At 35.8% G+C, this 21,388-nt stretch overlaps 2 protein-coding genes and 2 long non-coding RNA genes across 6 annotated transcripts in view; 3 read left to right on the top strand and 1 right to left on the bottom strand.

The window, feature by feature from the left end:
• Positions 1–3,411: 3,411 nt before the first annotated feature.
• Positions 3,412–21,388, bottom strand: part of LOC114318559 (uncharacterized) — a 174,415-nt gene continuing 156,438 nt past the window's right edge. The window contains 8 exon segments of the mRNA XM_082913107.1: positions 3,412–3,551; positions 3,703–3,878; positions 14,031–14,591; positions 17,139–17,388; positions 17,505–17,832; positions 18,005–18,239; positions 18,316–18,513; positions 18,694–18,769. Of these exon segments, the coding sequence (XP_082769233.1) occupies positions 3,412–3,551; positions 3,703–3,878; positions 14,031–14,591; positions 17,139–17,388; positions 17,505–17,832; positions 18,005–18,239; positions 18,316–18,513; positions 18,694–18,769 (1,964 nt within the window).
• LOC114257998 (putative glucuronosyltransferase PGSIP8) lies at positions 6,362–10,920 on the top strand. Of its 2 annotated transcripts, XM_082882349.1 has the most exons (8): positions 6,362–6,731; positions 6,838–6,969; positions 7,234–7,343; positions 7,503–7,754; positions 8,143–8,345; positions 8,502–8,772; positions 8,905–8,984; positions 10,523–10,920. In XM_082882349.1, the coding sequence occupies exons 3-6, from the start codon at positions 7,341–7,343 to the stop codon at positions 8,512–8,514; spliced, it is 471 nt and encodes a 156-aa protein (XP_082738475.1). In that variant the 5' UTR covers positions 6,362–6,731; positions 6,838–6,969; positions 7,234–7,340; the 3' UTR covers positions 8,515–8,772; positions 8,905–8,984; positions 10,523–10,920. The 2 variants fall into 2 exon arrangements, 1 of the variants encoding a protein (XP_082738475.1); XR_014337488.1 differs by having other exon boundaries at positions 6,365–6,731; positions 7,503–7,692; positions 8,143–8,772.
• Positions 11,471–12,323, top strand: LOC145796865 (uncharacterized). 2 transcript variants are annotated; one of them, XR_014337489.1, is made up of 3 exons: positions 11,471–11,549; positions 11,688–11,816; positions 12,161–12,323. It is a non-coding gene; the product is annotated as an uncharacterized LOC145796865 (long non-coding RNA). The 2 variants fall into 2 exon arrangements; XR_014337490.1 differs by having other exon boundaries at positions 12,181–12,323.
• LOC145796866 (uncharacterized) lies at positions 12,365–13,573 on the top strand. The gene is made up of 2 exons (XR_014337493.1): positions 12,365–12,598; positions 13,166–13,573. It is a non-coding gene; the product is annotated as an uncharacterized LOC145796866 (long non-coding RNA).

Raw genomic sequence — 21,388 nt, forward strand, 5'->3', positions numbered from 1 at the left:
GCGCTTAGTCGCTTTATTAAAAGATTTCAAAGATATTTTCACATGGTCCTATGAAGACATGCCTGGAATCGATCTTGAGATTGTACAGCATAGGATCCCTTTTGATCTCGAGGCCCGACCCACCAAGCAGAAGCTACGGAGAATACGCCTGGATTGGGCTTTGAAGATTAAGGAAGAGGTCACCAAGCAAATAGACGCAGGGTTTTTGCTAGTGTCTGAGTATCCGACTTGGTTGGCCAATATTGTTCCAGTGTCAAAGAAAGATGGCAAAATTCGGGTATGTGTGGATTTCAGAGATCTGAACAAGGCCAGTCCGAAGGACGACTTTCCTCTACCGCACATTGATGAATTGGTGGACATCACCGCAGTCCACGAGCTACTCTCCTTCATGGATGGATTTTCTAGGTATAACTAGATCTTGTGCCCAAGGATAGAGAGAAGACTTCCTTCACTACGCCGTGGGGAACCTACTGCTACAGGGTGATGCCGTTTGGGCTGAAGAATGCTGGGGCTTCCTATCAATGGGCTGTAACCACAATTCTGCATGACATGATCTATAAAGAGGTGGAGGTTTATTTGGACGACATGATTGTCAAGTCCAAGAAAAGAGAGGGCCACTACATCGCCTTAAAGAAATTCTTTCAACGGATCAGAGAGTACAAATTGAGGTTGAATCCACAAAAGTGTAAATTTGGCATAACAGCAGGGAAAATGCTAGGGTTCCTGATCACACAGAGGGGCATCGAGGTAGATCCTTCCAAAATCAAGGCCATCTTAGAAACGCCACCACCAAGGATTAAAAACGAGATGTGAGGCTTTCTGGGTAAAGTGCAATTCATAAGATGGTTTATCACAAAATTAACCTTCATTTGTGAACCACTATTTGGTCTCCTGAAGAAAGGAAATAAATTCCAATGGGATGACCGATGCCAGTTTGCTTTTGAGAAGAGCAAGCAGTACATTCAGAACCCGTCCGTGTTGTCACCACCAGAGCCGAGGAAGCCGTTGATTCTGTTGCTTTTGTTTTTGTTTTTGTTTTTTGGTCTTAATCAAAATGACATCATTTTAATTTCTCTTAATGTCAACCGTTATGCAAAGAGCAATTATTGCAGGATCAATTGTGACAAGCTCCAGAAAGTGTTTCCAATATTTAGAAATTATATGAACTCGATTGTTTGAATTGGTACTCAATTAGGTCACATAGTGTAACAATTCCGACCTGTGATTAGCTACTAAACCTTATTTTAGAATGCTTAATCAGTAATTAAGCTGAAATTCTGAGTTAATTGCATGTGATAATTATGTTTATATCTGTTCATGGTAGGAATATATGTCTATGCTTTTGTTTCGGTATGCGAATTGAAGGCCTTATCGGCATCTGATCACGAATATGCCTAGGTTAATGTGTTATTTTGAATTTTTAGAATTTTCTGATAAGATTACGTAGAATTCAATTTGAAACCAAATACTTCCTCTGTCCCAAAATAATGCTCCCTTTTGGGGAATCCAGCGTTTTTTGGTAGTACAATTATTGCATTTGAAAAAAGTTGATTTTCCAAAATTACCCTTTTGATAGTACATTTTTTGGGAATATCAATATCATAATTGTACTTTTTCTATTGTTTATTAATTTAAAAGGACAAAATAGGAAATTTATTCTCAATCTCAAGGAAAAAGGGGGTGGCGCTCAGCCTCGCCACTGGTGCATTCACCACCAAGCGTGACGGCGGCTTGCATGAATTCTGGGGGCCAACCTCTGTAGCGTCGGAGCCCTCAGGGCCTCCTTCCAACGTGCTCGGTCCTCCAAGACATCCCTTAGGTCCTCCAAACAAGCGAAGTATGAGTATCATGATACCGACGTTAGATGTAAGGGGCGGTAGCTACTATCCTAAGTGTTTGGACCTCTTCGCCGGCGTTAGATGTGATGGTGTCCGTCGCCTACTCTGACTACCTGAGCCACAGGATTGGGCATGCCTACTGTGGTTTTCCACTCCAGCGATCCCCTTTCCTTTCAGTTATTGCTTCATGGCCTCCATCTCCATCTCTATTCTTTGAATGATGGCATCCTGGTCTCTCAGATTACTCTCCAAGTACTGAGTGTGCGACCATCGCTGCCAGTGGCACCCTTTAGGGCTCAATGAGTGCTGAGAACTCCTTGTGTGTTTATCTTGTTGGTCTCTTAGTAGCCCTCGTGTGGAGGTCTCCAAACCAACCATTGTCAGAAAGGTGAGCAAGTCATCACACCGTTGGATAGGCTCTGGTGTAATGCCATCGACGGTAGACAGCAGAATGTCTTCGTTGTTCGCCATTGAAGTTGATCAAAAAAAACTTAGAGGACAAGGGTTTGAATGTTTTGATTCCCACAGACGACTATAATTGTACGAGGAGTAAATATTTTTTACTTTCGTATTTATTGCAACCAAGCTCCGTGCCACTCCGAATGGTATAGCCTGAAAACATAACAATGGTGAGCTACCCCCAGCAGATGTGTTGCCGTAAAACCCCTCCAATAGTTAAGTTAGCACCCTTAGAGGGAAAACAAAGAAGTAAGGATAGCTTAGTGTAAGAAATTGCAGACATTTTGCGTGGAGGCGTCGCAGGACTTGTATAGTTTGTTGCACTACCTTGCACATCCTTTCTTGGACGTGTGGATGTATTATCCTCTCCTTGCCTTACTCGTGCATGCATCAATACTACCAAACAGTATTAGCTAAACATCCAAATGATATTGACACATACTACTAGTGGGTTTTCTTCCGAGCAATCCATAGCTCGGTTGGATGTCGACCAACCTTCGGGATCGAGCTATCCCTAGCCAGTCCAGATCTGAAATGCTTAGTGAGTTACTTCTAACCTGGTCAAGCTATATCCACTCACCAAGGCTAACCCTGCCAGACTCTGAAGCGCGGTTGAAGTACTTGGCTCGATTGTGGACAAGATCATCACTCAAACCTAGCTCAGCCCACTTCCTTTAGCTCAATTGAACCTCATTTATTCGCCAAGGCAAATCCCGCCTAACTTCAGAGCTCGACTGAAGCATTTAGCCCGGTTAAGGTGCCATTCACTCATCAAGGCAAATCCTGGCCATCATTTAACCTAGCCCGGTCCTTGGCCCAAGCCTATCAACTAGCCTAACCCAATATCTAGGCATCCTTCTAGCTTGGTTGCGTGGTCCAAGACAACAGCCCAAATGTGAACTTGCTCGCTCTAAATAGCATAACTCTTTTAAATATTATAAAATCATTGTGTTGTTCGCATGTTACATACGTCAACAATTGGAAGACTGGTGTTTCTTAACTTCATGGCTATGGCTATAATAGATCCATAAACATTTGAAGCCTCACATGCTTTGTGGTTATTTGAATCATCTATTGAATTACAAATTGAAAAGCAAGCTTTCCTTCACACAGCTCACCAACTAAAGTTGATTGATTCGACATGTAGGTTATCTGCCTCACTAGATGAGCAAATTGCTGCAACTTCTTGCCTCATCTTCTTTGGACTGCTAACAATAACCCCAATGCTCGATCCTTCACACTCTAATATTAATTCTGCATTGAAAAAAATAAAATAAAAACCTAGTTTACATAATATAAGTCATAGCCAAGTAGCTTGTGATGAAATTAAGAGTAATGTTATAAAAATCAAATGAAGGGGAAAAAATAAATAAAAATAAAAATTGGGATGAGAAAGTTTTCTTACTCTTAAGATTCGGTCTTTGACCATAGTGCACCGTAGTATTTTGAGCAAGGGACTGGTGGGGAAGGCTTTCCAATTCTCTATCATCCACGTCATAGCAGCTTGACACAACTTGTCCTGGCGATGCCATTGGTGTTGGCATGTCCAAGTTTTGAATCTTTTGTCTCATTTCCTTACCACTCTCACTACAGGAAATTAGAGATTTTACGGCGTTTAATTAACGACGTTTTATGAAACGTCACTTTTTTGGATAATTAACGGCGTTTTTTAAACGTCGCTTTTGTTGTTAATCAAAACGACCCCGTTTTATGAATAGAAGACGCTTGGAAGCGCCTCCAAATGACAAACCCTATTTTGTCTCTCCACACCTTTATTTTGAAAACCCACCGCCGTCAAGTTCGAAGTTATCACTCACTCAAATCTCTCACTCTCTTGCTCTCTCTCGATTCTTCTTCAGAGCGATTGCGATTTCTAAGTTTCTCAGACCCAACCTATCTGCAACCGTATGGCTTCAATCTCGTAGTTTCTCAAAGCGATTGCAATTTCGAAGTTCGATTTTGAGCACCGCCGTCTACAATCTCAGAAAAACCAATCGAATCCTTCAAAATCTACTTCAGCTCCGTGATTTCGAAGTTCGATTTGGAACTCTTCATCTCTTCAATCAGAGGTTAGTGCTTTCGGTCCTTTGTTTTACAATCTCAGAGCTCTACAATCTCAGAACTCTAGATTGTGCTTTCGATCCTTTGTTTGGTTGCTGAGAAAACTTCTCATTACCTCTGAAATAACATCATATATTTGAAAAAAATCTTAGTTGTTCTCTGCTTTTGACTTCTCACTTTCTTCCCATGCTTTGATTAGGGATAACCTTTTTTACTAGTTATGGACGAGTAAATTTATTCATTTTCTAAGTTTATTCAGCTCTAAACAGTGCAATTCTCATAGGCATTATGTAGTTCATAGGCATTCGTAAACAGTGCAATGCTTTGATCCAGGTATTCGTGAGTCTGTATTCTTTTGATTCGATTATGTCCTCTCTACATTTCCTCAATTCATCCCTCTTCTTTCTTCTCCTTTCTCACGTGTTCATCATTTTACTACTTTTCAACTCTTTTTTTTCTTTTTTGAGTTTCGGTTGAGAGTTTCTAGTTTTAATCTCGGTTCTCGAGAAAGAAGTGAAACTTTAATTGATTTTAATTGTATAGATCGATCGCAGAAAAACACTACACTTTCGGAGCAGAGTTGAGTCGGAAAAATGAAATACCTGCTTCAAGGTCAGGTGCTCATTCACTTCCTAAATCCAATAAGAATAATGTGCTCAGTACAAGCCACTCAAAGCATAATTAGATTGGTCAAACAGGTATACGTCAATTTTTGCTGGTCATACTAGACCGTTTGTTGAATCAAATTTGTTGCCCGCATCAGAAAAAAATGGATTTGTTCAAAGAATAATTAGATTGGCTAACCAGGTTATTATTGTAACAGTATTAATTTTTAAAGGCATTGAATCTGTAATAATTTGTTTAATGTTTATCTGCAATAAATGAAATTGATGTGTCTCTCTGTGATCTGTCACTTATTTTTTCTGCAGATATATATTGTTCAAAAGAGTGCAAGAATACAAGACCCCTTTAAAAATACTAAAAGTTCTTCAAATAAAGCAAAGGCTGGTTGTGATTCCTCATCTTTGTCTGCAAAATCACCACTTCAGCATCCTAGAAGGAATATGGTAAGAATCCAAAAGATCTTTTGACTATTGGCTTAGTGAAACATCATCATAGAATTTATGGGTTTATGTGTGGCTAACCTTTATGCTATATAAGTTTCTTGCTTTAGTGTTTTGCTGTCATTTTGATTTTGGAAACAATCATCACACATTGGTCTTTGCTTTGAGCTTTTCTCAAGATGTTTAGTATATGAAACAAAGATCATATTGCCTTAGAAATGAAGCTTTCTGAACAAGGGATTGCCACTTTTTTGCCAATATCCCTAAAGTGAACAAGCAAAAATTAAATGATTTCACCTTTTTTTTTTTCTTTTTTTCTTGCCTTTTCTTGAGAATCAAACATAACTTAGTAGCAACAACTTTCTTTCACATCCCTCACAAAGAGAAAACCAAGTCACCTACCTTAATCATAAGTCACCATTGTCCCATTTCCTTTTGGCTACCACTAATAATCTTATGTACTAAGGACAGTGAAACCAGAGCTTGAAGACCCTAACATTGTTCTGTCATAATCCATATAAGCAAAAATCCTAATTTTCTGGGTTTCGAAAATAAACCTTAATTAAGTCAACTTTGTTCATAATTTGGTAAGGCAATCTGATGCTTTTATTTGTTGTATGATGATTATGATTTTTTGAGTATATATTAGTTACCATGTAATGGAAAGAAGTATGGGTAATAAAGAAAGTTCATGGTGATTTTTTGGTGTTTGTACTAAGGACAGTGAAACCAGAACTTGAAGACCCTAACATTGTGCTGTTTTGAACTGCTTTACCTGATCAAATTTGATTGGAAGACATACTGTTGAAGTTGTATTAACAACTTTATAATTTGGGGATAAAAAAGTTAACTTCTCGAACAAATATGTGGCATTTTTTCTTTGCATCTTTTTTATTATCTCTATGTATGTATGTTGCTATGTACATATATGTATGCAGTTAGATATTGAGATTCCTTCTGAGAATTTACTTTCTTGCCCGTATGAATATGTATAAATGTTTATAATTTCAACTTTTTTTTTTTTTTTTGCTTTTCTAAAGGTACTCTTTGATTTTGAAACTGTGCGGTGGTTGAACCATGTGGTTGAAAAGATTTGGCCCCATTGTTTCACAGAAAATTCTCCTCCCTAGCATACCTTGGTTCTTGGAGAAGAACAAACCATGGACTGTGGTACGAGTCTACCCTCCTAAATACGATTAATTGCTGTCCTTGTTCCATTTTTCTAGTTCAGCATCTGTATATGGGACGATCACCTCCTGTGTTCACAGAAATGAGGGTTCTTCATCAAACCACTGATGACGACCACTTGGTATGTAATACTGTCTTAGTCATGGTGGATTCATGTCAATAATGTATTACTTCTAGTCATAATCTGTTTTGTAGCCAGAATAATAGTTGAAATTCATTAAATGCAGGTTTTGGAGTTGGGAATGAATTTTCGGACTGCAGATGATATGAGTGCAATACTTGCTGTGAAATTAAGTAAGAGATTGGGTTTTGGAATGCGGGCAAAGTTGCATTTGATGGGCATGCATGTTGAAGGGAAGGTAATAAATTACTGTTAAATTTAAATTTTACTTTTACATCACACACCTATAATGAGTTATCCTTTGTTATACTGTTCTTAATTTCATGTTTTCTCCCTGTATCTGAAATGTGTAATCTGTAGAGTACAGAATCGATCTAGAATTTTTTGTAATGATTTTTAAAATTGGAATAGTTGTCATGTGCCATTGATTGCGAAAAAATGACTAATGCTTAGTAATTTCTTCTTGCATTTAACAGAAAATGTCTTTCTTTGTCTCTTCTAGGTCTTGATTGGGGTAAAGTTCCTTCGTCACTGGCCTTTCCTTGTATTGGTTCATGTATATATAAATCTAGAAACATTCTTCAATGTTTTTTTGTTTTGAACCTAAACATGGTAATAGTCTGACACCCTTTTTTTATCTCATCTTCTCCTCTCTTCTCCTTCTTTTTATGCTTCATACTTCTTCCATTCTCTCTCTCTCTCTCTCTCTCTCTCTCATTCACATGCAAGTCAAAAAAAAAATCTATCTAACTAGAGAAAAGGGCCTAACAGGAAGATGGGGCGAAGGTGATGAGCGTAGAGAATCTGAACAATCCATACAAGAATCAACTTAATTTTGACAGGAGATTCAAGTTAACGTTGAACAAACTCTATGCGTGGAAACTAGTGGACTATGACAGGGTGGTTATGCTTGATTCTGACAACCTCTTCCTCCAAAAAACAGACGAGTTGTTCAAATGTGGTCAGTTTTGTGCAGTTTTTATCAACCCCTGCATCTTCCATACTGGCCTCTTTGTATTAGAGGTAAAATCTACCTCTTACATTTTTGTGTTGGGGTTTTCCTACAGCTACTCAAATCTACCTCCTCTGAATCATGTTCTAGATGGTGTACTGCTCAGAGATACGATTCACTGAACATTAATACAATTTCTTATAGAGTTCTTTTAGATGTTTCACACTGAGTTTGGATCTTAGATTTGAGCAGGGATTTGTGGAAGTAAAGGAAAAGGGAATGGAAAAGTGATAAAATTAGCTTAGCTTTTTGTCACTCTTCCCTTGGAGCTTCTCAAAACTCATGTTTGAATATCAACAAAATTTCAACGAATTGATTTTCCAATAAAAAAAATTCAAAAAAAAAGAAGCTACATGTTTTATAGAAACTGAGATTTTTATTTGGAATATGGAATTGCAGCCATCAATGAAGGTGTTTAATGACATGCTTCATGAGTTGGACATTGGGAGAAATAACCCAGATGGCGCAGACCAGGGTTTTATTGGAAGTTACTTTCCAGGCTTGCTTGACCAGCCAATGTTCCACCCACCACTTAACGGGTACCAAGCTTGTTGGAACATACAGACTTCCTTTGGGATATCAAATGGATGCCTCCTACTATTGTGAGTAACACAATTTTCTTTCATTATTTCTGCTTTTGTATCTTCTCAACTCTTGTATAGGAAATCTAACTTCAAAGCTCTTCAACCTCTTTTTCCTTACTTTAGTAATTAGGCGGTGTGCCCTCACGTTATTGATGTTGTTTATTTCTTTTACAGGTTGTTTTTTTAAATATGTTTACCCTAATTACTTTGTATTCACCAATTATCCCCATTTCTCTTTATGTTTCAATTGAGGTAGGGATCACACTGTTACAGTATTTGACCTGCTCAAGGGTGGATCACAAATAGTTCCTTTAATATTAATAGTTCCGTGAGAAAAAATTGGATGAGGTATGCATCGGTTTTGAACAAATAATTTTTTATTTCTGGAATCAGATTTGGGTTCTTACAGGGGACAAGATGGAAACAGCCATTAATATAGCTTATGGTTAGTATTTAAAAGAGTTTTGGCATCATTTATATATAAAAAAAAAAATCTTACTATAGATATGTTGTTTCCTTATTTATTTATTTATTAGTAACAACTTAAATCATATATCTTTGTTTTTCTTTGACTCAGCATGCAAGTTGATTGATAATGACATGAAACAATTTATTATCAATTCAGAAACTGATGAAATTAGAGAAGTAGAAAGCAGAGTAAGGAGCATTCTTGTCTGGTTTGATTTTTCATGTAAATACATCAAATTCATTTTTTAGAGCGTTCAATTCAATATGTTAAAGAGAAATTTAGGGAACTCAATTCCAACCACATCCCGCACATGCCCTACATGCAGGTATGTGTAAGGGTCGTGGTTGGAGTTGTGTCTCTAGATTATTGTAATTTAAAAGTTGCTTTAAATTCTATGGCCAGGGTGACCAAGTGGAGATTGCACGCTTTATGAGAGATGCAGTGAAAAGTCAGCTAAAAAATATATTTGTTTAGCAAAGTAGCATATTGAAATCAAGGTTGGGAATTTAATTGGGTGGCAGGTTATACTCTTAGAAGCCCAACTGCTATAATTTATTTATTTATTTTTCAATTGATGATTATTATTTTTTCTTTCAAAACCAATTACTGCTCCGTTTGATAACATTTTCTGGAAGGACTTCTTGTATTGATCACAAAGTTTTGAAAATTTTAAGAGGGTGTTAGTCATAAACAATTTTGCGATCACTTCCAGTTCTAACAGTGTTGATTCGAATGGCAAGATGTTTGGCCTTTGGGATGTCAGCACAACGGTCTTCAATTGTCTTGTAATAACTATTAATTTGTGGCTTCTTCTGATGTGCAACACGATTAAATACTCCTAATGTGAGTCATCTTCTTGTTTTAACCACTTACTAAATTAAATACTCTATGGCAGCAGAGCTAAAAAGCTTTTTTTTTTCAATTACCTAGAGCTAATATACAACTTCAGCTTCTTATTGAATTATAGGTTGTGGATTCACTTAGTAGTCATCCCACTATTCGGCCAATGTCACATCCCAAGAGGTGAGTAATCATTTAATCAGCTTTTTTGACAAATATCATATCTTATTAATTACAATACTTGCTCTTATTAAATATAGGTTCACCTTTCAAAGAAAGAGAAGAAGAAGAATAAGAAGAAGAAAAAGAAGAAGAAGAAGAAGAAGAAGAACTAACAAAGTAATAGTACTAACATAAAGCATTAGTTTTTATAAGCACCTTTAATCTTTTAGCTCTGATTGCTAAAGCACCTTTAATCTTATAGCTTAGGATCTCTGTTAGGGTGAATAATAGTGATCTGTATTTTTATATGAATGAATTATTTTTTTATCCCTATGTAATACAACTGTCACCAACCTTCGTCCCCGTGGACCTAGGGTTAGGGTTTAAATATCTACATATATTCCCCAATTTCATATCACATGCTCTCTCCCCACCTGACTCTCTTATATCTATATCCATCTTCGCATCGAAACTATAAATCAATTTTTATTTGCGTACGATTTTATCGATTCACTTTCCCCACCAAACAGTTCACCCTATAAATTGTTCAAATTTTTAAGGTTTTGAGGATGAGAAGGAGATCTCAATACCTTGATCTAGGGTTTTAGGGTTTCAATCCCCAAACCCAAGTTGAGATCATCAGGGTTGTGAATTGAGCTAGGGTTTAGATTTTCATAACCAATATAATTCACTCTATAAATAGTTGAATTTTGGGGGTTTTCAGGATGAGAGCAATGCCTATGAAGACCCTGATCTAAGCTTGGAGTTTCCACTTCCAATCACAGTTTCCAGATCATCAACATTGAAAACCATACTGGGTTTATAGTAATTTCTCTTAATGACCAACTATTTGCTATGTATATTTTTGGTAGGGTTTGGACTTTGGAGCTGGAAATTGGCTTACAAGTTTGGGGTTAAAGTTTTAATTTCTTTTCTTTTTTTTGGGGATATGTTTTTCAATCCCAATTTTAGGGAATCAATACTGTAAATGATACTGGGTTTATAGAAATTTACTTCACAAGATAGGGCTTTTAGCTTTTGATCGATTCTTCACAATCTGTATGCTCCATTCAGCTATTACTCTAATCTATGGTGCTCTGATAATGTTTTATCTCAAAGAAATCTGTGTTTTCGGCCATGGTACCGAAACAACTCAAAAGCTTATGGGATCAACACCACACGACCAGTTGTTGATACAAATATCTGATTCGTTTGCCGGGTTGCTTCTATTTGTGATTGGGTTACTGCTGTTCATGGTAGCTTTTGTTGAGGACAGAGCGTTTCAGAGTTTCTTTGCCAAAGGTTGTGTTCTTCTTCATGTCTCAATGGCCCTCTGGAGGGTGTATTTTGAGAGGAGACTCAACAATTTGGCTCGAGATTGGCCAAGGCAGTTAGTTGGTGATTTTGTGTTAGCACTTTCATGGGTTTTCTTTCTGATTTACTCCTGGAGGGAGTATGATTAGCAGGAATTTTGCAGTCTAGTATTTGTCATGGTATACATAGATTCATATGCTTGCTTAGGAAGTTATTAATTTTTCTAGCACTAGTACACACATGCACTCACACAAAAGAAAATAAATAAATAAAATAAAAAAGGAGGCCGTGGAAAGAAGAAAGATTTTTTTTAAAAGAAGTAAAAGTTACTGGCTAGACAAAAAAACCAAGTTTGGTGGCATTTTGTTGTCACATGGAACAACAGCCATTTTAGATGAAGGGATAATGCCTTCACAATGTTTTCCCCAAGGAGTAAGGTTGAGCAATTAAACTAGAATTTTATGTTTGTTATTTATTGAAATAAATGAAAAAACCAATTTGAACCTAGACAAAGAGTAATCTGATTATCACGTCGTTTGAGCTTGAGGGATCATTTATCAATTCACTTTTTGCAGGTGGTTCATGTTGTAAAATCAGATTCCAGACTTGCAAATAATGATCTACCTGTTGATATCCAAAGGTTGAGATGTCGTGCTCTGCATTATGCTCTCCACTTCTCTCCTTCTATTGACAATCTTGGGAAGGTTAGAACTTTTGTCTCTCCTACATTCATCTGCCAAATAAATTTGGAATCTAGTTCCAGTTACAATTGAATTTGATCTTACCAAAATTCTGAATGCTCCTTAGAATTTTATTACAAATTTTGGGACTTCCTGTGTTGAATTTATAATGATTATAATCAATCAAACATTTGCCACCATGCATGGTTTTGGATCTATTACTCCATTTGAAATGGAATGACAAAATTTTTGAAATCTCATTAGCATTTAAAACCTTACGAGGTTTGTATAGAATGTTGCTCCAAGTATGATGTAGGTGGTAATTTACTTTTGAGAGGCCTCCTATGGGGATATTCCTGTTAAATTAGGTTCTGAGAATACATGACAGTGAGACCGCAGAAGCTGGTGGAGCGGCTGAGATCCCGTGGGGGAAGATACATTGCTCTTCATCTGAGATATGAGAAAGACATGTTATCTTCAACTAGCTGTACTCATGGTCTTACTGATGCAGAATATGAAGAGCTAAGAATAATGAGGTAAATATCTTGTATATATATATATTGCTGCTGGGGATAGTTTGTGATGTTCTAGGCTAAATTCAATGATGACACCTACATTGCTATTTTTATTGATATGTGATATAAGTATTGCTGCCTGAATTCTGAAAAAATCCACTGAAGTAACATTTGTTTATCGATGTGATGTGGCAGGCTCGATGCATGTTGGCAAAACTAGATATTTACAGGAAGTTTACTAATGCTTTGGCAGTCGCTGTTATTGTGTCCGTAGGCTGGATATGCTATGAGGTAATTTTTCTTGTCTGGGAAATAAGGCTTAATTAATCTTTGAATATGTTAAGAAATGTCAAGTGTTTAACATGAACCACTATAGGACAGTGGAAAGCACAAAGGGTCTGTTAAAAACCATCCTCTGTGATGAAAAGGTCTCAATAACATAGCGTCTGGCTGAGACCAAACAAAATTATTAGCATTTGAACCATGTAGAATGCAAGAATGAGGGCCAAGATGAAAATCCCTGTGGAGAAAAAAATGGTTTAAAGGCCTGCTATTATCTGCTTTGTTAAAATTTGTTGCAATTGGTAGTCAATTTCTTTGTTAAAATTTGTTGCAATTGGCAGTCAATTTCTTTCATTTAAAGCAGATAATTGGCACTCTATAATGACCATTATCATTCATACAATGTCCATGTGTATCTGGCAATTATAATTCACCATTCTTCTACCATCATCGTTCATTTACAACCTGTTTGGACGGGAGAAGCAAGTGAAAATTACATGCGGCGGCTATATGTTATAAAATATTAATTGTCAATTATTTTCTTGTCTCCACACTGAATATTTTCACATGTGGCAGCTGTACTTACTCGGAAGAAGCAAGTGAAGAGTTTGACAGGGATGATCATCATGATGGATATGAAGTTGCTACATGTAGAATTTACGTGAGAGGAGAGGGAAAAAGCCATTGGAGGGAATATGATGAAGCTTATTTTATTTATTCTTGTTCTTTTACTTTTTTCCCCCCTCTAATTCTTTTTATCTTGTTTAATTGGATTATAGTGTACTGTATGATTCCAAATGTATCATCTGTTGCACATAGTTTAGGCTCATCTTTGGATAGAGTTGGAAGACAAGTGGTATTTTTAATATTATAAACCATATTAGTGTGCTTTCTATTCCTTTTTAATTTTTTTGGGCAAATTACACTTTTTAACCATTTTGATTTTAATTGATGTATTTAAAGTCTGAACATGAATTGTTTTTATTCTTAGGTGTGCAATGCATTGTTTCTTATTTTTAATTTTGTTTTCAAGCTTAGTTTATTTATTATTTTAGTAAACATCAATTATTAGTTCTAAATAATTGTTTGACAGGTATTTTTTTTGTTCAGCCGTATAAAATTAGCACAATTTAAAAATTAAAAAAGGCTATGGCGGCGTTTAAAAAACGTCACTATATTCCATCCCAATGGTTAGATTTTTAAAAGGTATAAATGTTTATGACGGCGTTTTCAAAAACGTCGCTAAATGTCATAATGACGTCATAGTACCGTTAGTAGGACATTTGGCGACGTTTTTAAAAACGCCGCCTATACTAATATAACGACGTTTCTCAAACGCCATAAAGTTATAGCGACGGCCGCGTCATCGGCGTTTGGTACTAAACGTCACAAAAAGAATTAGCGGCGTTTTTAAAACGTCGCTAAAAGTGAATTTTCCAGCAGTGTCTGTTTCTTGTTCCATACAAAAGCCGCACTTGCAGCCATAGCTATGGAGATGCACATGAACAACACATTCAGAGCTGATCTTGAAGTGTATGAAAATCTTATCTCAGTGTTGTGATCTATAGGGTATATGTAGTACTGTGTGAGAATGCCAATGAGAACAAGGAATATGAGAAATGATGATGAAATTATAACTCCGAGCCAGAGCCAGCTGTTTGAGCCTAAAATTGCAGAAATTGGTGCATCCGCGGCACTGGGCTTGAACCACATGGTTCGGCAGGGGTTCTGGTCATCTGTGGTGGTGGCGGGTTCTATTTGTCTTGTTACGTATGCCTCGATCCTGAGATGTAACCTGGAAATGTTGTAGGCGGTGGCAGAAGCTGGGAGGAGGAGGTCTAACATGGTGAGATCTGCAGATTTCTTGAAAGCAGTGATGAGGAGAACCTGTTGGGTGTTTCTCCTGCAACTTCCTATGCTGCTTGTAAAGAGGAGCTCACGGAGGATGGAGATAAAAGGAGTGATGCCACTTCCTCCGCTTACCATCACCAGTGTGTCATGCCTGCATACCATATGTTTGTCTCTTTATAGTCCCTTTGAAAATTGAGTAGATAAAAGTAGGCACAACAATTGATCAGCCTGAGCCTAAAACTTAAGTTTCAGATCTAAGTCTATCACTTTGGACTGGTCAACCCATCGAGCTTGAAAATGAATGACCATCTTAAAATTTCTGAAGTACAAAAACCTTTGTTATAGACTTCAAAATATGAGATTATGGGCTTCAGGCTAATCTTAACCCATATAGCCTAATTTGGTCTTAATTTAGATTCAATTTGGGTTATTTGTTAACTAATTCAAAATTTATTGAAAAAACTAAAAAAATTATAATACAAAATTCTAAACTACATCATAAGTACAATAAGAATTGCACTCTATAATGGAAAAATACAAAAAATAAATAAATTTTATGATAAAATGAAAGAAATAATTATTAAAGTTCAAAGAGGGATAAAAAAAAGAAAAGAAAAAGAGCTCCTTGTTTATTTAAACTGCGCATAAAAGATAATGACTTTGTTCTATTTACACTTGGTTTGGGATAAATGTCTCATCCCCATTTTAACACCTCCAATTACACCTCTTTAAAGTGTGTGGAATTAAAGATGCAAAATTAGAGAAATGTAGCACCAATCTTTGTTCAGAAAAGAAGTGACTTATATTGTTTTACCAAAATAATCTCTTATTTTTTAAATTTATTCTATGTTTAGAAGGATAATTTCGCTCAGAAATATGAAAAGTTAACCTTAGCTAATTCTTTCTCTTAATGTCTTTCTATTTTTCTTCTTATTTCCAAACAAGAGTTGGGATCAATAGATTTTTTATTTTTATTTTTCTCAAATTACACAATCCAAATAGCTCAAGATCCCCTCATGACATTCGTCAAAGTTCAAACCTAGTATTGAAGCTAGCATGCTAAAATGAAGGAAATTATCTGGTACACAACCCTCTATATGTTCTTTGTTACTTGTTTTTGTAGTATATGTTACATATTTGATAATAAATGTTATATATATTTTTTTATAAAACTTAAGAAAATTTATATTTCAAAAATGAAGTTACGCATTTTTGTGGTAATGTTACATATTTTGTGGTATTATTCCGTATTTTGTGATTAAAAAATGTTTGAATAAAAAAAAATGTGTAAGATTACTATAAAAATGTGTAATTCTCTCCCAATCTGTAGCTTCATTTCTAAAATATAAATTGTTGTAATTCTTATTAGAAAAAATACATAATATTTACCACAAAATTGCATAATTTACAACAGTGTACTTTTTTTATCTTTTTTAAGTCAAATCACTTATCTATTTTTTTTTAGCACATCTTTTCGTAAAAATCGAAAAGTATACTTATTTAGATCATCTCAAACACTCTTTTAAATACATATTTATGTTATATGTTATGGATTTTAATAAGATATAGAATGATAAATCTTAGTTCGAATTTATCACACACTCAATTATATGAGAATTTACTTCATTATCATATCATTGAGAGTGTATTTGAGTCTTAACTCGAAAGTTTTTGGTAGCGTTTGGTAGAGTTTTAGAATTATAATTTGATGATAGAGTTGTATTTTGAGTTTGTAAGTTTTGAAATTATGATTTCAGTATGAAAAATTTGTGTGGTTATGAGTTTTGCAAAGAGTATTGAATTGAGTTTGAAATTTTTGATATGACATGATATTTGATTAAAAAACTTATAACTCACAACTAAACACACAATCCAAAATTCTATTTAAAACTCATAAAACAAATTTAAAAAAAAATTGAAAATATTTTTTATATAAAATATAAAAATAACAGGTGCCAAAAAAAAAAAAAAAATATTGTTCCAGTCAACTGGCCAAACGACTGGCCGGAAGTTCGGAGGACATTCAGGAGGATAACTGGATAGACCTGTTTTCAAAATGGGTGTAGAATCAATTTTTAAAAACGCTGACCAAACACTACAGCGAAATCAAAAGATGGGTTTAAATTTAGAAATTCCTACCCAGCAGAGCCTTTGTTACTGTCAAAACTTCGGACGACTTCCCTATGATGACTTGCAAGTCCCTTATTAATTATAGTAATTTATATTTTGAAATACAAATTATTTTTGTGATTTAAAAAATTATAAACATCTTATTGTTAGAATTTTTTATTTAATAAAATTAATTAAAAAAATAAATTCTTAACTATTGTCCTATACAATAATAAAATTACATAAATTAATAGTTGAAATAAATTTTTGATATTATAAAAATTTGTTAATTAAGTCAATTATTTTCCCATCTAATTTTTTTTTATTATTTATTAATAAAATAAGTCATTTGTTATGAATTTAAAACTTTAAGGGACAAGATGTAACCTACAAGAACAAATCATATTTTTACCGTTAACCTTTCAATTATGGATATATCTAAAATGATATTAATTATGAAAATTTATTTTAAATCACTCTCTAAAAGTGAGTGTGTCTTGTAATAACGAATATAAATCGTTGTTTCTTTTTTTGGGGTAATTTTCAGAATAATTTTTCTGAGTATGTAGTATTGCTGATGCATAAATACCTCAGAAAATGAGCTGACGCAGGTCCATAAGGTCCCTCAATGGAGGCCTCAAGGCGGTCCGGCGGAGGAGAAGACAGAGAAAGTTTATGATAGAGCTTGTTGTGAGACCAGCTTCCTTCGGTTTTAATGACGACACTCAGCTTCTCAGGATCAGTATTACAGTTGGAGGTAATTGTGAAAGGATGCCATTCAAGCTTGGAGATTCCAGGCATGTTTGTGAACATGCTGCTTGTTGGATTATAACTCAGCCCTGACAACAGATTCGCATAAAATCAATCAATCACCCACATTTTCACCATTGGAACTGTGCTTAAATGAAATGATGATGATTACAACTTTGAATTGAACCAATGAAGTCAATCTCACCTGGGCTTTTAGAGAAGTTGAGTTCTACAGCTTGACAAGGCAGAACACGGGCAGAAACCAGGCAGACCCTTTGCTGGGATTGTAAGAGGCGTAGATACCGGTCGATCAAGAAGAGCTAGAAACCGAGAAGAACGATGCAGAAATAAGCAAACCCCAGGTGTAAAATATAGAATATAATGAAGAGAACAGAGAGGTAATAAGTGTAGAAGAGTAGTTCAAAAATCTTGCGCCGTATGCGGGGGAAGCTTGTTGCCCACATGGCCAATCCAGAGAGCAGAGCTATTTCTCCGGCCAAATTTGAGATCCCCACTTTTCCCCATTTGACCATCTGCAATCCCACAATTTCACTTCATTAGTTACTAGTTTATTTTGATCATATCACTTCTCTACTTTTCTATACATCTTTTTGTAATAAGAAAAAAAATCTGTTTTGTGGACTTTATTTTGGCCATTGTGGTTTGGGTGAGAAAAGTTTCAAATAGTGTTTGTAGGTATTGTACCTGAGAAATTTGATGTGTGTAGGCCCAAATGATGACAAAACACAAGCCGTGTGCAGTGAAGAGGGTCATAGTAAGATGGCCGAGCTAAATATGATATTTGATGCTGGACTCTGACGTGAGGCTGACAAGCTGCAACACCGAAGATCCTCTGGTCACCGGGAAGAAGAGAAATGCTAGGCAAATATTACCAACAAGACCTAACAGCAGCCCTGCACTGTACAATTTCGCTTCCCATCTGCCAAAACCCACCCGTCGTCATCATTATAAGTCATCACAATTTTTATATGAAAATCAAAAGGCTTGTTTCTTACACTTTCTCTCCCATCTCAGCCGCGGATTGTCTGGTGATATTGGCCATCATGCTGTGCAAGTAAGAAGAGAAGGACCAGATAAGGAGTGCAATGAACATTGATAAAAAGCTGAGCTCTATCCATGAAACAATCCCCAGAGGGCCCTTTACAAATGCCGGCCATTTCCATTGGGCTAAATAAGAATTCTTGGCACTGCTACTGTCACTGAAGAGGAAAAACACGGCACCAATAATTTATAAGAATCACACATTGTTTTTTTTCTTTTTGTTCTTCTCTCACACATTGCAGTTTTGATAAGAATTTGGTAGTGATGAATGATTAAAATTGCTATTACCATGAACATCTATCTACCTTCCATTTTTGTGTTCGACGTCTTTCTTTCCAAGATGGGGGTATAAACATCCCAAAACAGAGATGAATAGGATTGGGAATGTATAAATCAGAATGTTTCCACCTGCAAGGTTTAAGAAGATAACTTACAATTAAAACTCAAATTTGTTCCATAAGAGCATCTCCAACCAACGGTGTATCAATTTTTTCATCAGATTGAAGTAAAAATTTGAGTAAAAGCTTCATTTGATATCAAGTGTTCCAACGGAGAGTTTTGGAGTTTCATCGTCAACCGGCGGACAACCAGCCAGTCAACCGGTCAGTGTAATTTTTTCACAAATTTTTCCCTTGAGGTAGTCATCTGGGGGATGATCGGGAGGACATCCGGAGGGACATCTGGCAACAGGAATGAACAGGGATTTGATGAAAGGCACATTGGTCCTTAGTGAAATTCTAGATTTGCTATGAATTTGATGAAATCGTTGAAGCAAGTTTTGAAGTTATTTTTCATCAAATTCAAATTAAATGACAGTTTTGAGTAACTATTGGAGATGGTCTAATAGAACCTAACAAATAGACGAAGCTAAATAAGGTCCAATGGGACACATGCCCCTCTCATTTTTTAAAAATTACCCTTCCACCTCTTAAAAAAAAAACAAAAAAATATATATATATTTAACTCTCTTTTAATTTTTAAATATGTTTCTAAATTTTTATATCTCATCTTTCTTTTCTCTTTCTTCATAATTTGATACTATAAATATTGAATTACATCGAAATATTCTCTTATAATTATTTCTATCTCTCTCGTTTGTCTCTTGCATTTCTCTACATCTATCTTCTTCTTTTTTTTTTGGTATACATGTTATTACATTTTAAATCGTAATTATCATCATATTTAGTAACTAAAATAGAGAATAAAAAAATAAGACACTCGGTCTATAAATTCAAATTTAAATTTTGTTAGGCTAAAAGTTCAAGCGTTAAAAAACTTGGTCCGTAAAAACAAACTCAAGCAAAATGGCCAAACTAGCCATACACATATATGTTGGTATACACGGTCAAGGTGTGAAACAAACCAAACAATCTCTCTCTCTCTCTCTCTCTCTCTCTCTCTCTCTCTCTCTCTCTCTCCTCCATGTGCAAGGGTTTTGAGCTAGGGTTCCTCACTCTCCATTGGGCTCGGTCACCACCGATCCCTGAGTCTGCTGGATGCCGCCGGGCCGAGTCAACCAGAAGCAGCAGAAGTAGAAAGGGCCCCGTGGCTACCGCCCGGCTTCCGACGATGTCGTCGCTAACGAAGTGCAAGCTGAGGCTGTTGATGCTAGAGCGAATCAAAGACTATCTTTTGATGGAAGAAGACTTCATGACCAATCAAGAGAGATTGAAGCCCCAAGAGACCGAGGATGATTGATTGAAGGTCAACGATCTATGGGGCTCGCCGATGAGTGACGACAGTCTTGAGGAGCTGATCGATGAGAATCACGCGATCATATCGTCGTTGGTGTGACCGGAGTACTATATCGGGATTTTGTCGTTCGTTAACAAGGATCAACTCAAGCTTGGTTGCGCAATTTTGATGCATAATAAGGTGTTGTTCTTCATGTTTGATTGTGATTTTATTGAAATTAGGGTTTTAAATGATCGAGCTAGGGTTAGAGTTTGTTATTAGAATGTTGATTTCTAAAGAAATTGAGAATTTAGGCTTCGAGATTTGAAATTGTTTTCCATTAATGGTGGATTTGAGCAAGTTTTCTATAATTATTGTAGATTAAAGATCCTCTGCCACCATGGTGATTGATTGTTGCAAAGTGACCTCCAATGGCAAAAGTGAAGAAAAGAAGTTGGAAAAGGAGATTGTGATTGGGAGTTTCTGGTCTTTCGAATCTGGTCTCACAGTTTTTGTTTGGTGTTCAATCACACTATTTGTATAGATAAAAGTGTAATAATCCCAAAATGCGTATAAGAAATCATCTTTATTTACCTATGAGAGGATGTGTTTTAATTTAATTATAGCTATTAGAATTGAAGCATTATCTGTTGAGTTACGGACTTAAAATTTAAATTACCGACCTTTATGGGTTCATAAATTAAAATTGAGTACTTGAGTATGTTAATGGGAATTTTTAGAACTATTGAGAAAAATTAATTGGAAATCTAATTTGTCTGATTCGTTAATGCACGTTTGGGTGGTTAATTTTGTACTGCAAATTGAAGACCCTAGAGACTTCAGAAACCAGAACAGGGGACATATTTATGATCAGCACAATTTTTAGAGTCACCTGGGAACTTTAATTGAAATTTGATTTTGCGCGATTCGTAAGGCCACGTTTGGCTCTCCCTATTGTGCTAAGCCTTGTGTGTGTGTTTATTTAGACATATGATGAGGAACTCAACATTTTGAGCCCAAAAATATCTAGAGAAAAGGGGGGGAGACGCGTGAGAAAGAGAAGGGAGAGAGTTTTGGAGAGAACTCAAAGAGAAGAAGGAAGAAAAAGTAAAAACGGAAAAAGACATCAAAGAATTGGCTTGAATACATCATGATTATGCAAGAACAAGTGATGAGAAGGGCTTAAGGTAAGACTCTCCCTTTCAACACTTGAAGATCACAAGCTAAGTAATGAGTTCTTGGGTTATCTATAATTGTATGTAAGGGTTTAGTTTATTCAAGCAAGAAGATGATGAATCTTTATACATAGCATGAATTTATGTTACAACTTAACTTCTTGTAAGGATTTTATGG

The sequence above is a fragment of the Camellia sinensis genome, chromosome 1, assembly GCF_055761805.1.
Source record: "Camellia sinensis isolate YWXY chromosome 1, ASM5576180v1, whole genome shotgun sequence".
Taxonomy (NCBI): Eukaryota; Viridiplantae; Streptophyta; class Magnoliopsida; order Ericales; family Theaceae; genus Camellia; species Camellia sinensis.

Coding starts and splice junctions, on each gene's coding strand:
- LOC114257998 (XM_082882349.1), top strand. Junction 7,755..8,142: donor CTGGCCTCTTTGTATTAGAG/GTAAAATCTACC, acceptor ATGGAATTGCAG/CCATCAATGAAGGTGTTTAA.